This window comes from Pan troglodytes, chromosome 9 (genome assembly GCF_028858775.2).
Source record: "Pan troglodytes isolate AG18354 chromosome 9, NHGRI_mPanTro3-v2.0_pri, whole genome shotgun sequence".
In the NCBI taxonomy this organism is placed as follows: domain Eukaryota; kingdom Metazoa; phylum Chordata; class Mammalia; order Primates; family Hominidae; genus Pan; species Pan troglodytes.
Window position 1 is genome coordinate 10,761,371 of NC_072407.2, and position 14,139 is coordinate 10,775,509.

At 52.8% G+C, this 14,139-nt stretch overlaps 2 protein-coding genes across 3 annotated transcripts in view; both read right to left on the reverse strand.

Moving 5' to 3' along the window:
• Positions 1-162: 162 nt before the first annotated feature.
• TPP1 (tripeptidyl peptidase 1) lies at positions 163-6,894 on the reverse strand. 2 transcript variants are annotated; one of them, XM_054661040.2, is made up of 13 exons: positions 6,797-6,894; positions 6,588-6,659; positions 6,168-6,307; positions 5,018-5,168; positions 4,693-4,820; positions 4,367-4,545; positions 4,053-4,251; positions 3,704-3,897; positions 3,399-3,463; positions 2,836-2,956; positions 2,565-2,723; positions 2,260-2,385; positions 163-2,080 (listed from the first exon to the last, which is right to left on the reverse strand). In XM_054661040.2, exons 1-13 carry the CDS (start codon positions 6,838-6,840, stop codon positions 1,940-1,942), a joined length of 1,719 nt encoding a protein of 572 aa, XP_054517015.1. In that variant the 5' UTR covers positions 6,841-6,894; the 3' UTR covers positions 163-1,939. The 2 variants fall into 2 exon arrangements, with proteins under 2 accessions (XP_054517015.1, NP_001013025.1); NM_001013007.1 differs by having other exon boundaries at positions 1,940-2,080; positions 3,399-3,468; positions 3,709-3,897; positions 6,797-6,813.
• Positions 6,895-8,734: 1,840 nt separating this feature from the next.
• The window catches only part of DCHS1 (dachsous cadherin-related 1), a 34,519-nt gene continuing 29,114 nt past the window's right edge, over positions 8,735-14,139 (reverse strand). The window contains exons 15-21 of the mRNA XM_016920276.3: positions 13,957-14,070; positions 13,574-13,785; positions 13,325-13,479; positions 13,002-13,132; positions 12,603-12,886; positions 12,135-12,273; positions 8,735-11,795 (exon numbers count right to left, since the gene is read on the reverse strand). Coding sequence (XP_016775765.3) covers positions 9,184-11,795; positions 12,135-12,273; positions 12,603-12,886; positions 13,002-13,132; positions 13,325-13,479; positions 13,574-13,785; positions 13,957-14,070 — 3,647 coding nt within the window. The 3' untranslated portion in view covers positions 8,735-9,183. The remainder of the gene's footprint in view (positions 11,796-12,134; positions 12,274-12,602; positions 12,887-13,001; positions 13,133-13,324; positions 13,480-13,573; positions 13,786-13,956; positions 14,071-14,139) is intronic.

The following is a 14,139-nucleotide window of genomic DNA, read 5'->3' on the forward strand; positions in this document are numbered from 1 at the left end:
TAAGGATTCATAGTGGATTTGGAAAGCCCCCTCTCTTCTCCACCAACTGCCCCGAGAGGTGGGGGCAGCAGTGGGGCGGCACACAGTGCTGCTGTAGGAGGAGGAGTTTCAGCCTGAGTCAACAACATATTGCAAAAATCACAACGAATGAGAGGCGTGAGGTTTTCAGTGTAGCAGACATTTAATTCTTATTTGCCAACTCCTGAGCTAGGACCTGGGAATACAAAGTTAAATAGGACACGATTCTAGTCCTCTAGGCACCAACGGTCTTGGAAAGGAAGGCAGACAAGTAAACTGGCCATTTCAATACTATGTGGTCGTTACAATGCTAGAGGTAGGCACAGGGGGGCGCAGTGCAAGGGAGGAAGGGCGTTAACATCTGCCACCTACTTCCAGGTGCCAAGCACTGTTATCAACATTATTCCACTTTATTCCCTGGTGATTATGAAAGGCAGGTATTGATATTCACACTTAACAGACGAGGAAACAGCCTCAGGGAGATAAGCTTACTTGACCCAGTCTCTCTCCTAGTCCATATCAGAACCAAGATTCAAACAGGTTTTGTTTAGAAAATCTAGGATTTTTCAGCCATACCAAAATAAAGTAGCCTCAGGGAATCAAAACATTCACGAAAGAAGGTGACTTCTGAACTGAGTCTTGCAAGAATTCTGGAAATTAACCTGCCAGTTGTATCAGGGGTGGTAAGGGGACGGAACAGCTTGAGCAAGAGTGAGAGTTCCTTGGGGTTTGGGGAGGGAGGAGGAAAAATGATTTTTTACTTAAGAACAAATAGCAAGGAAGGTTTGTGAGCTATGACTGGGGGGGGAGGGGAAAGCCTGAATTCTATCCAGTAATCCTTGAAGGGTTTTCATCCAAGTGGCCTGATGGGATTTGCATTTTACTCTGGAAGATGACTTGGGGATTGGCAGGAAGTAAGGACACTTTTTTTCAAGAGAATATAGCCCTAAACTAAGGTAGTAGCAGTGGGGATATAAGTGGATAAGTTCTAGATATACTTGGGAAATATCATTGGAAGGACTTGTGGACTGATAAAGATATATTTAAGATGTGCAGTCAGTAGGACTTGTTGATTGAGGACTTGTTGATTGAAGGTGGGATGAAAAAATGACACAGGTTTCTGGCTTGGTTGGAAAAAGCATAGCATCATTTACCAAGAAGAAACGAGATGGAATTGTTTGGGGTTGGGAAGGTGGACGATGAAATGTTGAGTATCACGCGTCTTACATTTGAGGTATCAATCATTATTGGATAGAAAGTCTTATTTAGTGAGATGGTAATGGTTGTAGATGTCAGTGATTTGTTCCAGGGGACAATGAGTAAACTGAGAAGAGCAAAAATCTACAAATGGAGCAATGAAGGTCAGCATTCCATGAAGAAGCAGAAGTTGATGAGAGAGGAAGACAAGAGTAGTCAGAGGAGTTAAGACCTGGAAGCTAAGTAAGGAGAGGGAGTGGGCAACTATGATGGAAAGGCCATAAAGCAAAGATTGAGAAGTATGCACTGCAGGCCATTGTTTCTGGATGTCAGGGTAGGAAAGAGTAAACGGTGACAGTAGAGGTCTCCTTGCAGTGAATTGGGGAATGAATATCAGTGAAATAGTGCACAGAGTCTGTATACAACCCTTTGGAAAAGCCTGATTGAAAAGAGAAAGATGAGATGCGGAGGGAGAGGCATTCAAAAAATGGTAGTTACAGCATCTTATTGAGGAATCTAAGGCAGGACTAGGGAGACCTGAGTATGATGGAGCATGTTAGGGTTGGGAGTCAAGTCAAGCTCACAGCATTTCAGGGTTAGGGAGATAAGCTGTCTGCAGCAGTCAATAGTTGAGGGTTCAGCAGGGCTTCCAATAGGGCAGAATAAGGGACTGAACTGCCAGCTTCAGGGCAGGGGACAAGCCATCTCTCCTGATAGGAAAGGGTCAGGGGTTGAGTAGAGTCTTCAGCAAAGCTGGGAAGTTGGGTGTTCCCCAGCCTGTTACAGGATCCCAGCCAGGGCCAGAGCAGAAACCCTGGCCCTCTACCTCTTCATCCAGACAGGACTCATGGCAGCCACGGGTTACCTAGGGAGGAGGCTGGCATCAGATCTGGGCCTACTAGTACCAGTACTTAAAGAGTATATCTCCTCACCCTGTACTCACATTTCAGAGGCTATTCCACACCACCCTAACTGCCCCCAAGTCCCCCTTAGCACTCCCCATAGTTGTTTGAAAACGTCCACACCCTTCCCTTCCATACTTACATCAAAGAGTCCTGCCCCATGCTGCTGGTAGAGCCTTGGGTTGAGAAAGCCAAGAGGAGGGCGGCCACTAAGGATCCTGTGCTCATTGATCAAGGATAGGATCCCCCCAAACACTGGAGTAGAGGCCTACAAGAGTGAAGGTGCAAGTAGAGGTCAGGCGTTCTGAGTGATTGGACTTTTTGGAAGTGATGCTTTAAAGTATCAGACATCTCTAAGGAGTCAGGGGTTCTAGGTGCAAGGTGTTCAAGGTGTTAGGGGGTAAGGGTAGTTCCTGAGTGAGAGTTTGGAGATGGGCTGATTCTCACCGAGGTTCCGGACACCCATGGAATGGGCACTCTGTTGCTGACCACCCAGTAGCCATCGGAAAGTGCAGCCACATCTGGGTAGGCACGGCCACTGGCATTGAAGTAACTGGATGGTGGCAGGTGGGGGCTAGAGCTCAGGAACTTGGTTACAGCTTCCTCCTGAAAGGCATTTTTGAGTGAGTATTGGCATGTGGCCTGCCCAGCAGTCAGCTGAACTGAGGATCCCCCATCCTCACTCTTACCCTGCATCCATCCACACAAACACATGTACCTGGTATGAAGGCCGTGGGAACACATTGCTGAAGCCACCACCACTGATATAGTCAACAATTTCATTTGTGATGAGGAAAGGTTCCTGGAAGGATGTGCCTCCCACTGTGGTGACATAGGGGCTGAGGGGAGAAGACAGCATTTGGATAGTAGGGGACCCAAGGGGACCTCCAAGATATGTGGGGAGGGGTGCGTATAGCCCAGGTCTTGCTGGAGGAACTAGACTCTGTGGGGAAGCATGTATGTGGGATTGACTAAGAGATTTTGAGCCTTCAAGGCATGGCCCGAGGTGACTGTGCACACTTTTCTCTACAGAACACCCACCAAATCTTCCACTAAAATGCCTGGGAACTGACGAAAAGGAACAATGGGAGCTGTATCCCACACAAGAGATTTGGGGCCTGGGACCTGCAGGAAGAAGAGACAGGAGTACAGCAGCCAGGGCAGGCAAAGCTTAAGGCTGAACCACAGGAGCACATGGTGGGGTCAAGACAAAGGTTCTACATCATGAGATCACAAGTGAAAGGTGGTGGTTATACCTGATTGGTAGGCTAGAGTACTTACCTGGAGGCAGGGAAGGTAGGGCGGAACTGGTGTCTTCCAGAGACAGACCAACACCCGGCCCCACTGTCACCTGAGAGAGACCAAGTGTAGCATTCATATTAATTGGTTAGGGCTTAGTATTTGGGTTCGGATGTCAGAGGGGAAATTTGTTACTGTAGGAGGTCAGAGTGTAGAGGTCAGGTCAGTGGTCCCTACTGGAAGGTCTGAGTTCAGATTATGAGTCAGAGACCAGGCTCAGGGATCACTGTGGAGTCAAAGCTCCCAGGTTGCAGAGGTGTAAGCATTGTCTAAGTTTAGGGTAGGAGGTCACCTGAGGCGAAGAGCAGGGTGAGACCCCGAGCGGCAGCCTTCATGAGCTCAGTGTTGACCCGCTGGATGTAGGCGCTGCTGAGGGAGTCCTCATCATCTCCATAGCTCACAGTATGCACATGTGGCAGGGCTGATTCATTACTGAGCAGCATGAGCCACTGCAGGAAGGGCTCCTGTCCCTCATGCCGGCCTGGATTTTTTTTTTTTTTTTTTGAGGGATGGGCACAAAGATAGTCACTGGGGGTTGTCAGGATCTCTCTCCAGCTTATAGCATTCCCTTGAGGGAGCAGGGATCAACACCCATCTCCCACCCCCTTCCCCACTGTCCAGTCCTCTTGGTAGTACCAGGGCTACTGTAGACCCAGGTGGAGATGTTGGCACCAGCACTCATCAGGTACTGCACATCTAGACTGGCCTCAATCCCGGCCCGGCCCCGGCCCTGTTGTCCAACCACACGGGCTACTGATGCCTGATGTGCAAAGTTGCCACCGAAGAGGCGCATGAACTGAGCCAGGTCTGAGTCATGGAAATACTGCTCCAGGAACTATGGAGGGAGTCAGAGCAGAGATCGTGGGTCCGAGGGTGAGTCCCAGGGTGGTAAGGAATTGAGGACACTGTGGGGAGGCTATGAGGACCCTGGGGCTCTTTGCTTGGCTCACCTGGGCACAGGCTTGGCTGTTATTGCTGGTGCCAGAGCCCACGTCTTGTGAGGTCAAGTTGTATCGCTTACGGATCACAGAGGGGGTTACCCCCAGATGCAGGCCTACAGTCCCTGTCACCTGCGGCTCAGGACGTTGCCTCAGGGATGATGTTGGGGGAAAACGGTGCAGTCCCCCCACTGTAGGGAGAAGTCAGGCTTGAGGAGATCTTATAGACTGTAATGCCCACCTTACAACTCACCCCACCCCCAGTCCCCAATGGCATCTAAACTTCCTCAGCCCCTGGATCTGTGTGCCCCAACCCCCATTCACCCCATAGGTGTTACCAAAGTCCACATGGGGGGCCAAGGCCTGTGGAAGCTGGTAGGGATGTGGGGACCTTACAACATGGGTCTCCGTAGGTCCTCCCACATAGTGATGAAACTCAGCCCCAGGGAGCAGCAGCTCTGCTTGTCTGGAGGTCAGAGAACAGAGGTCAGAAAGCTCAAAACGGAACAGAAGAAGCTACCTCTGAGCATCCCTGGGCAGTCAGTCACTGTCTCCCCATGCATTAGCTCCCACCCACAAGCCCCAGCAAGCTCTCAACTCCCTCCCATCCATCTCACTGATGGGATGACTGGTGCCCTCCATGGAGCAATCATTTCCTCTCACCGGATGCTCAGCCAGCAAGTCAGAAAGTCCTGTGTGATCACAGAATGGCACTTCCGGGCTCCGGCTGCCAAGAGCCATTTTTGCACCGTGCGGAGGGTCAGTGGGGATGGCCTCACCAGATCAGCCACATTCTCTAGGGTCAGGTATTTTCCTGCAGGGATTCAGAAGAGGCACTTGCCCTCATTCATTGCTTTCCCAAACTCCCCCTTTTGGACCTCAACTATGAGACATCAGGACTTCCCAAAGCCTGGAACAGGGTAAAGGAGGGCTATGTGTGCAGGTGTAGGGTGTACTTGGGAAGCAGAGGAAGAAAAGGCTGGAGAGACTTGAAATGCCATGGCCAATAATATGGATTTACCCTAAAGGCCAGTAAGTTGCAAATGTCGCACCACAGCATGTAGTGCCATGATCATGAAAATGAATGAGGTTAATACATATAAATTTTCCATTTTAATTTTAAGCTTATGTCCAGTAAATGTTTTCAAATCTTTCGGCACCAGTTATTCAGTTTAGCTCAAATTTGCATACTTGTTGATTTTAAGCTTAACACGATGGTGAGTCACTGTTTCCTGCCATGCACACTAGTGTCACACTGCCCCGTCCCCAGCCTCTGCAGTTCACAAGCACACACTCCCCCTGCTGTGAAGGGCTTTAACCAGGAGAAGGAACCAATCCATTTTGACTGTTGGAGAGACTGTTTTGAAGCAGAGTGGGGGAGTACAGTGAGGGGTGGGGTGGAGGGAGGAGACTGCAGATCAGCTGGGGAGCTGGGCAGTAGTCCAGGAGTGGGAATAAATAACTGAGTTGGTAGTAACAAAAGACAGCAAGAAGTAGATTAATCCAAAGGCTCTTTGGGAGTTAGAACTGGCAGCCTTAGTATGTGAACAAAAGAGGAAATTAGAATGGATTTGAGGGTAGGGGAAGGAACGTAAGTTGTACTAGATGCCTGGTAGCTAGTAAGTAGCAGAGTCAGCATTTGAGTTCATATTTGATCATAAAGCCTGTATACTGAACCACATCCCCTTTTAGGTTTCTAGCCTGAGGAACACAAGTGTCTTGGCAGGCCCTGACATGATCACCATCCCATGCCCAACCCAGCCCTGTGTCCCTCCACTGCATCCCACATCCTGTCCTCAGTCCCAAAAGGCACCGTATTGAGGAGAGCTGGGATCCGACACAGCCTGCACCAGCTCCGAGAGTCTTTCCACATTCTGCTGTCTCAGGGCAAAGGTGAGACTCAGCTCTTCCTCAGGGTCCGCACGGCCCAGGGACACCCAGCCTGGGGGCAGCCTGTAGGGTCAGGGGTCAGGGACATGGCTTTGGTTAGGGTGGAGATGGAAAATATTGGTCACGGAAGGTTCCAGATTAGGAGCTGAGACCTTGGGTAGGATCCTAGGAGCAGATACAGATCACATGAGGTGAATGATAGGGGACTGAGGCTAGGAACATAGAGATGAAGCTATGGAGTGCGTACTAGGAGCTGGCACGGAGGTGAGAGAAGCTAGGACCAGGACAGTGGGAGGCAGAACAGGGTATGGGGAAGGGGGCAGTCTGTGCTAAGTCAACTCACGTCCTCCGCTGGTCGGGCTCCGGGCTGTAGCTGCATTTGCCAGAGAGGATGAGGGCAAAGAGCCCTAGGAGGCTGTAGGGGCAGCAGGTGGGTTTCAGTGGGAGCTACGTTGTCCTTGTGTTCCCACCCTCCCAATGTGTGCTCCCACCGTCCCAATGTGTGCTCCCTCCAACGTGATCCCTTTCTCCCGAGCCCTCTCGATTTCTCACCAGGCTTGGAGTCCCATTCTGCCCTTCCGCAGATCTGCTGTCATGTGACGGATCACATGAGCTCTATATTCCACCACCACTACCCCTCTGCCTAGTAACTAGTGACGGTACTGGCTCCTCCCTTGCATGGGTGGTCCCGAATGCTAGGCAAGGGTGGGGCCGCCACTCGGATTCTCCCCTCTGGCCAGTCAAGCACTGAGTAAGCCCAGGGCTCCCCACCTGCGTCCTGAGCCTGGTCCCCTGGGAATCACCACAAGTGAGTAGGCTGTAGAGACCCACAGACTGGGGTTCTTCCTAGCTGTATGACATCAGCAAAATAACCTCTCAGAGCCTAGGTTTCTGCATTTACAATATGGAGACATATAAAAGTGATCTGCCTCGAAAGATTGCAGTGAAAAAATTTTTTTCCTCTTTTATCCTTTATGTCCCCATATTATCAATTTTGTGTTCATTTTAGGACTACATTTATGAACAGAGTAAAGCTTTTGCAAGACCAGGATCCTTTTATTCAAATGTTTCCAGTTTTAAGTAGCTTCCCAGGAGATCTACAATCAGCTGGGGTCCTGTTTATTATGGGTTCCCAAGGTTTTCAAGGAAATCAACTTTGTTCTAAGGGCCATGGAGGAATCTTGCATCTTGTTTAGTGGGCTCAGGTGGATAAAATGAAACGGACCTTTGCTTCTTCTAATGGTAACTCAAAGCCCACAAGGAGGTCTGAGTTTACTACTTCAAACTGGGGTCATTACAAGAGGATTTTCAATGAGAGTTAAAACCCTGAGGATTCAATTCCCTTCCAGTCTTCCTTTTTTTCCCCCAAAAATCCATATGGAAGATGGTGTCAGCAGTGTCATTTTAACTTCCAAAACCATTAATCCAATACTCATGTGAAATCCCTTGTTCTGACCTCAATACTTTTTAGATAGATCCCTCTACTCCTGCTGTTGTCCTACAGGCCACTGACATCCATTAACCTATAGATTATATTCCCACACTGAAGATTATGGCACTTCGCCTTTCTGTCCATCCCAACTCCTGCGATCATTTGACCTAGATGATCAAGATATCTAGGTAAAAGACCCATTCAACACCCTAACCTTCCATTTCTTCATCTCATTAAACCCAATGAGCATTACCTTCACTTCACTTAAGCAAACCAGTCCCATGGCTACGTTGGGCTTGCTATCTCTCAAAACTGCTCTACCTTTGAAATTATAATTATAGAATGCTTTCTTAGACTATAACCTTCTGTTTTTTCAAGCCATTGTTTTTCCTCACTCCTATTAATCTGACTTCCTTCTGTCCATTGATCCCTCCAGTTTCCCACTAAGCATGGATCCTAGAGCTGTATTTACTAGCATCGTGCTCAGAAACATTTATCTTTGACCACAACTTTTTTTTTTTTTCTAATTTCCTCAATCTCATGAACTTCTCAAACACTGGCCAATCGCCTTTCCCTCACAGCCTGGCTCCCCAAAGAACAGTCAACACCAGTGGTTCCCAAATCCCTTTGTATGACTGTGAAAATTTACACTGAGATTAAGCAAGGCAGCCACCTGCAGAGAGCCTGACATGACAAAGGCTCAACAAATTGAGCTCTTATTACAATGTGGATTTTTAGTGGCCCCAAGAAGAACAAATAAACCACTTGATTGCTCTTGTACCCACCCCAACTTATTTTAAGAACTTCGGGCCCAGAGCTGGTCATCCCCAAGATGCCCTCTCCCACCCAACTGATCCCTCTCAAGGCCCTGCTGGCCTCTTTGCCCATATTAGCAGGAAAAGAATAGCTGCAGAGAGATGTGATCATCAGCCTCAGGCTAGGCTCCTGAGCTCCCAGTGCCATCCCCACCCCACCACCCCTCTGTGCCTCCTGAGGTATCCACAATACTCTGCCAGGTGTCTTCCAGTCATCCCTATAGAACAAAGCTGGAGACTGGATACAAATTGCAGTTTATTAAGGCTCCAGAGTGAGAATTGGCACTTGGTTCTGGGCAGGGGCAGGGGCAGGGGTGTCAGTGGAACCCAAAGGAGCTGGGTCCAAACATGTTGGAGGGACCTCCTCCATCCCCCTACCCCCAATAAATAAAGTCTCAGCTCCATCTCAGGGTGCTGGTGCAGGGCAGGGATCCCTCACTGAGGAGAACCCAGGGCTGCTACCTCCTTCATATTTCTCCCCACATTGGACCTGGTCACAGGTCAGTGACCAACAGGGCTTCTGTGGTCCTAGTACTCTGAGGGGGCTGGGGAATTCAGGGTGGAGAGCTGGGGCCTGGTGGTGGCCTCCCCGTAGCCAGTCATAGTCCGAGGCTGCCCAGGGCAGGCTCAGAGTGGGGCCTGCATTGGGGACACTGTGCGCATCCCAGGTCGGGGCCCAGCCTGGGCCACAGCTAGATGTGCAGCTCCGTGTCATCAGGTGGCTCCAGGCCAGACTCTGCGCTGAGTGCTGAGGCTGAGGGACCCTGGGCCACCCCAAATGGTGAGACAACGGGTGAGCGAGCAGCCAGAGGAGACAGAGAGGGTGAGAAGCTGGGGGACATGGCAGCTGAGGACAGGGAGCCTTCATGGCTGATGGGGGAGCGGTGAGAAGCTGGTGGGAAGATGGCCCGGGCTGCAGCTGTGTTTGCTGGCTTGGGGGGCACAGACTTGGCTCCTGGGTGGGCCACGGCAGTGATGAGGGGTGGTGGGTCGATACGGGGAGCTGGGGGACATGGCCGAGCTTCATCCTTGAGCCGAGCGATCTCTGTGAAGACACTGGCCAGTGGTTGGAACTGAGGGCACCAGCTCAGCAGGTAGTCCCAGTTATAGCTGCCACGGAGCTCCTCCTCGCCGGCCACAATGGCTGTCAGCGCACCTGCCACACATGGCTTGCCATCTGCTGGGAAGCCATAGTCCCCAGTGGGTGCAGGGCTCAGGCCACAGCCCCCCAGGAAGGCTGTGGCAGTGGCTGGGGGCCCCTCCTCTCTGTAGAGAGTGGCTCCTGCACCTGGCAGCAGCAGCCCTGCCTTTCGGCCCTTATACCAGGTGTCAGGGGCAGGTGGTTCACAGGATGTGTCACTCAGACCATCTGCATCCTGCTGGATGCCTGAGTCAGGGCCACGGGCAGCCAGAGAGGAGGCCACACTGGCCACACGGGGGAACTCATTGATCATGCGGATCTCATCATCCTCTGCAGCCTCTGCTGATCCTCGGCCACTTGAATGTGAAGGGTCCAAGGAGCCACCACGGGGGTAGGGTCCTCCAGCTCCTGGCCCACCATAGCTGGGAAGAGTCTGGTGATAGAGGTGCTCAGAGGGTGGTGGACTAGGTGGCTCCCGGCCCATTTTCTGCAGTGAGTCACTGGCTAGGGGTGCTGCCTGTGACATTGGGCCAGGGGCTGCCTCAGCCTTGCGGCTACGGGCCCGAACAAGTCCTAGGACCAGGGCTGCCAGTGCAAGCACCACCACAACTCCCAAGGAGGCTGCCACGGCCCCTACTAATAGCAGGTTGAGGTCAGGTGCCAGGCCCAGTGCGGTGTGGGTGATATCCACGGTCACAGGCACTGTGGCACTCCGGGAACCAGGCAGAGGCCCCCGTGCTATCACCTCCAGCCTCAGCTCCCGTGGTGCTTCCCGCCGGGTCCGGCCCCCACCCCCAGAGGTGGCTGTTCCACTGCCTGGTGCCCGACTGTCCACCCGCAGGTACAGGGCTCCTGTAGTCTGGTTAATACCAAAATAGGGGGAAGAGGTGGCAAGGGAATACAGAACCAGGCCATCGGCACCCCCATCCTCATCTGTGGCCTGCACGTGACCCAAGCTGTGGCCACGCCGGGCACCTTCGGGCACTTGGAAGTGGAAAGCTGGTGCCAGAAATACAGGGTCATACTCATCCTCTCCAGTCACTAGCACCGACACAGTGACAGAGGCTGAGAGATTCCCAGCATCAGCAGCACCCACCAGCAGCCGGAAGCTTTCTGTGTGCTCATAGTCAAAGGGCACTCGTGCACGCAACTCCCCTGTTGAGCTGTTCAGTGCAAATGCCTCACGGCCCTCAGGTCCTGGCCCAGCCTCCAAAAGGCTGTAACGGAGCCTCCCAAAAGCCCCAGCATCCCCGTCGATTGCATGCAGAGTGGTCACGAGAGTGCCTGGAGGCTGATTCTCGGCCAGGCTGGTGCTGAGTAAGTTCAGTGGGAAGGCTGGGCCATGATCATTCACATCCTGGACCTCAATTGTCACTGGTGCCAAAGCAAAGTGTGCACCAGCAGGGTCAGCAGCCTGTACTACAAGCTGATGTCGAGCCTGGGTCTCACAGTCCAGGGCATGGGCCAGTCGCAAGGTGCCTGAGCTCTCATCCAGCTCAAAGAGCCCTGATGGGTCGCCTGAGCTGACAGTGAAACGCACGAGGCCATGAGGGCCAGGGTCAGCGTCAGAGGCCTCTACATGCAGCAGCTCAGCTCCAACAGGTGTGTCCTCAGGTACTGCCACACGGTAGGATGCTCGGGTAAAGACAGGTGGGTTGTCATTGACATCTAGTACAGTGACAGTGACTGGCACGACTGAGCTTTGGGGTGGCTGCCCACGGTCAGCTGCAGCCACTGTTAGATTGTACTGTGTCAGGCTTTCAAAGTCTAGAGGTTCAAGCAACACCAGGCAGCCCAGTGCCCGGGGGCCTGGTCCAGCACTCTCCCCAGCCTCAGCCAGCCTGGGTTCCAGCTGGAAGACTCGGCCCCAGTTGCCACTGATGATGCTGTAGTCCACAGCGGCATGGCTGCGGCTTCCATCAGCATCTGTAGCCTCCAGGGTGAGCAGAGTGGAGCCAGGGGGCAGGTCTTCAGTCACAGCCACACGGTAGTGTGACAATGTGAAGCTCGGGGCGTGGTCGTTCTGGTCCTGCAGCTGCACGTGCACTGTGGCTCGTGCTGCCCGGCCTGGAGCCCCGTGGTCTCGTGCTTCCAGCACCACATCCACTGCTCCTGACCCGTCATGGCCCAAGGCCACTGTTCCCACTATTGTGAACAGGGTCCCTGAGATGAGAACGGAAGGGAAAGAAATATATTCAGCAAAGGCTGTGAGTGAACAGAAGAGTGACCCTTCAGGATCTAGGAAATGGTTTTGGAAGTCAGACTCAGGGAATGGCCTATCTGCTGGGAGACAAGGGGATGGCCTCAAGGATTCACAGCTTAGGGAACAGCTTCTAGACATGCAGTCAACAAGGGGCTTATAATGAAGACAGAGGGGAGGAAATGTCCTCCCTAGGCCAGAGATCCAGGAGTTAAAGAGTTTGAGTAACAAATTCAAGGAATGAGGTCAGATTACAGCCCAACACAGTCAAAGGCAAGGGGCAGATCCTGGGAAAGACGCACCATTGTTGGGGTCAACACTGAAGCCATCGGCAGGGGAAGCCAGGTGGTAGGAAATGTGACCGTTGGCACCTGAGTCCCGATCAGTGGCAGAGACGGAGAGAATGGCACTGCCTGGGGGTGTGTGCTCAAGCAGCATTACCTGAAGTGTGAGGAAAAGTGCTTATTGCCAGGCTTCCCATTTGCCCTGCTGTCCATGCAGCCTGTTCTGGAGCTTGGTTCCTTGTGCCCTGCTTGGCGTCTATTCCAACTTGGAGCCCCTACTCCTAAGTATTCCAATGGGAAATGCCCACCTTCTCCCCTTTCTGGGTACAGGATGCAAAACCAGGACGTAGTTCACAGGACTTGGGACCTTCCCATTCCCAGATCAGCTCCAACGTCCAGCCCACCTCAGCAGCTGCTAGCTCTGATACTTCCCTCCAACAGGAACAACCCAGGCCCAGGTGTAGGTGGATCCATGGGTGTCAGTACCTGGTAGAGGCTCTGGGAGAAGGCAGGTGCATTGTCATTGACATCCTCCACAAGCACTGTGAGGTTGGCACGGCCCTCATGAGGCCCATCATGTGCCAGCAGCTGCAGCTGGTAGCGGTCACACTGCTCAAAGTCCAGGGGCCCCGTGAGGGAGACACGGCCTCCATAGCGGCCAACACTGAAGGGATCCTGGGGCCCAGATGGGCTTAGCACATACCACAGCACGGGTCCTGAGTCCACATCATTCCCTGTTACCTGTGCAATCTCTGAGCCCAATAACGCATCTGAAATACATGAGACTAGTGTGTTTGGCAATGGACACAGCCCCACCTTGAGCTGCAGGGTGGAGAAAAATGTCTCTCTGCCACCCTTTATGCCACCCACTTTACCCAGCCTCACCTTCTGACACTCGGAGCTCCCAGGGTTGGGGGATGGTGGGGCGATTGTCATTGGTGTCGATGACCATCACCGTCAAGGTAGCTGAGCCCACCAGGGCTGGGCTCCCTCTGTCTGTGGCCATCAGTACCAACCTGGACACAAAGCACAATCATCGGGTGGGACATGGCAATAAGGGGGAACTCTGGGCAGGGCCAGGAGGACTCAGGACAGAGCTTAGGGCTGGGGAATTCAGGATGTGGCCAAGGGACCAGATGAGTTCAAGGCAGGGCTTGAAACTGGACAGGCCCAAGATGAGGTCTTGGGTCCACAGGGCCAGGCCTCACCGTGTTTCAGCCCAGATCTCACGGTCCAGGATGGCTGTGGTAGTGATAGTGCCTGTGGTTGGGTCTACGTGGAACAATCCACGTGCCGGCTGGGATGCAGCCAGACTGTAGGAAATCTGTCCTCCAGAGCCTTGATCCAGGTCATCCGCCTCCACCTGGTGAGGGTAGGAGGCTGCTGGGACTGGTCTGGCCACAGACAAGTCTGACTAGCCCTGCTCCCCCGCCCAATCTTTCCATCACACCCCACACCTGCAGCAGGGGCCCCTCCAAGGGCCGGGACTCAGGAAGGAAGGCCACATAATGGGGCCGCAGGAAACGGGGAGCATTGTCGTTGGCATCTTGCAGGGTCAGGGTCAGCACAGTGAAGGCAAAGGCTCCTCCACTCTCTGCCTGCAGCACCAGTCGCAGCCGTGGACTCACCTCGAAGTCTAGCCCCTCTGCTGAGTGAACTGTGATGGCACCTGGGGGAGACAGAATGCATCAGTGATAGCCCCCTTGGCTTGCCCTGGAGCCTCCTTCTCTAAGACCCCTTACTCAAGGACAGCCCTTCACCCATCAAAGGCTCCTCTGATGCAAAGAACCTGCTTCCCCAGTAGCCTGTCCTGCACAGAGCCCCTGCTCCTATTTCTTACCTGTACTAGGCTGGATGGAGAATGTCCCTTTCTCATTCCCACTGAGAATGCTGTAGGTGATGGGTCCATTTGTGCCTCCTGCATGGACGGCCCTGGGGGAGACAATAGGAGTCCCTGCAGAAAGAACGGTATTGTTGGACTGTGAGCGCGAGACTGGGAGAGTTTGGGGGACATTTTCAAAGC

Coding starts and splice junctions, on each gene's coding strand:
- TPP1 (XM_054661040.2), bottom strand. CDS start 6,840: ATGACAGCAGATCTGCGGAAGGGCAGAATGGGACTCCAAGCCTG. Junction 4,252..4,366: donor ACAGCCAAGCCTGTGCCCAG/GTGAGCCAAGCA, acceptor CTCCCTCCATAG/TTCCTGGAGCAGTATTTCCA. Junction 3,898..4,052: donor CTGGGTCTACAGTAGCCCTG/GTACTACCAAGA, acceptor AAAAAAATCCAG/GCCGGCATGAGGGACAGGAG.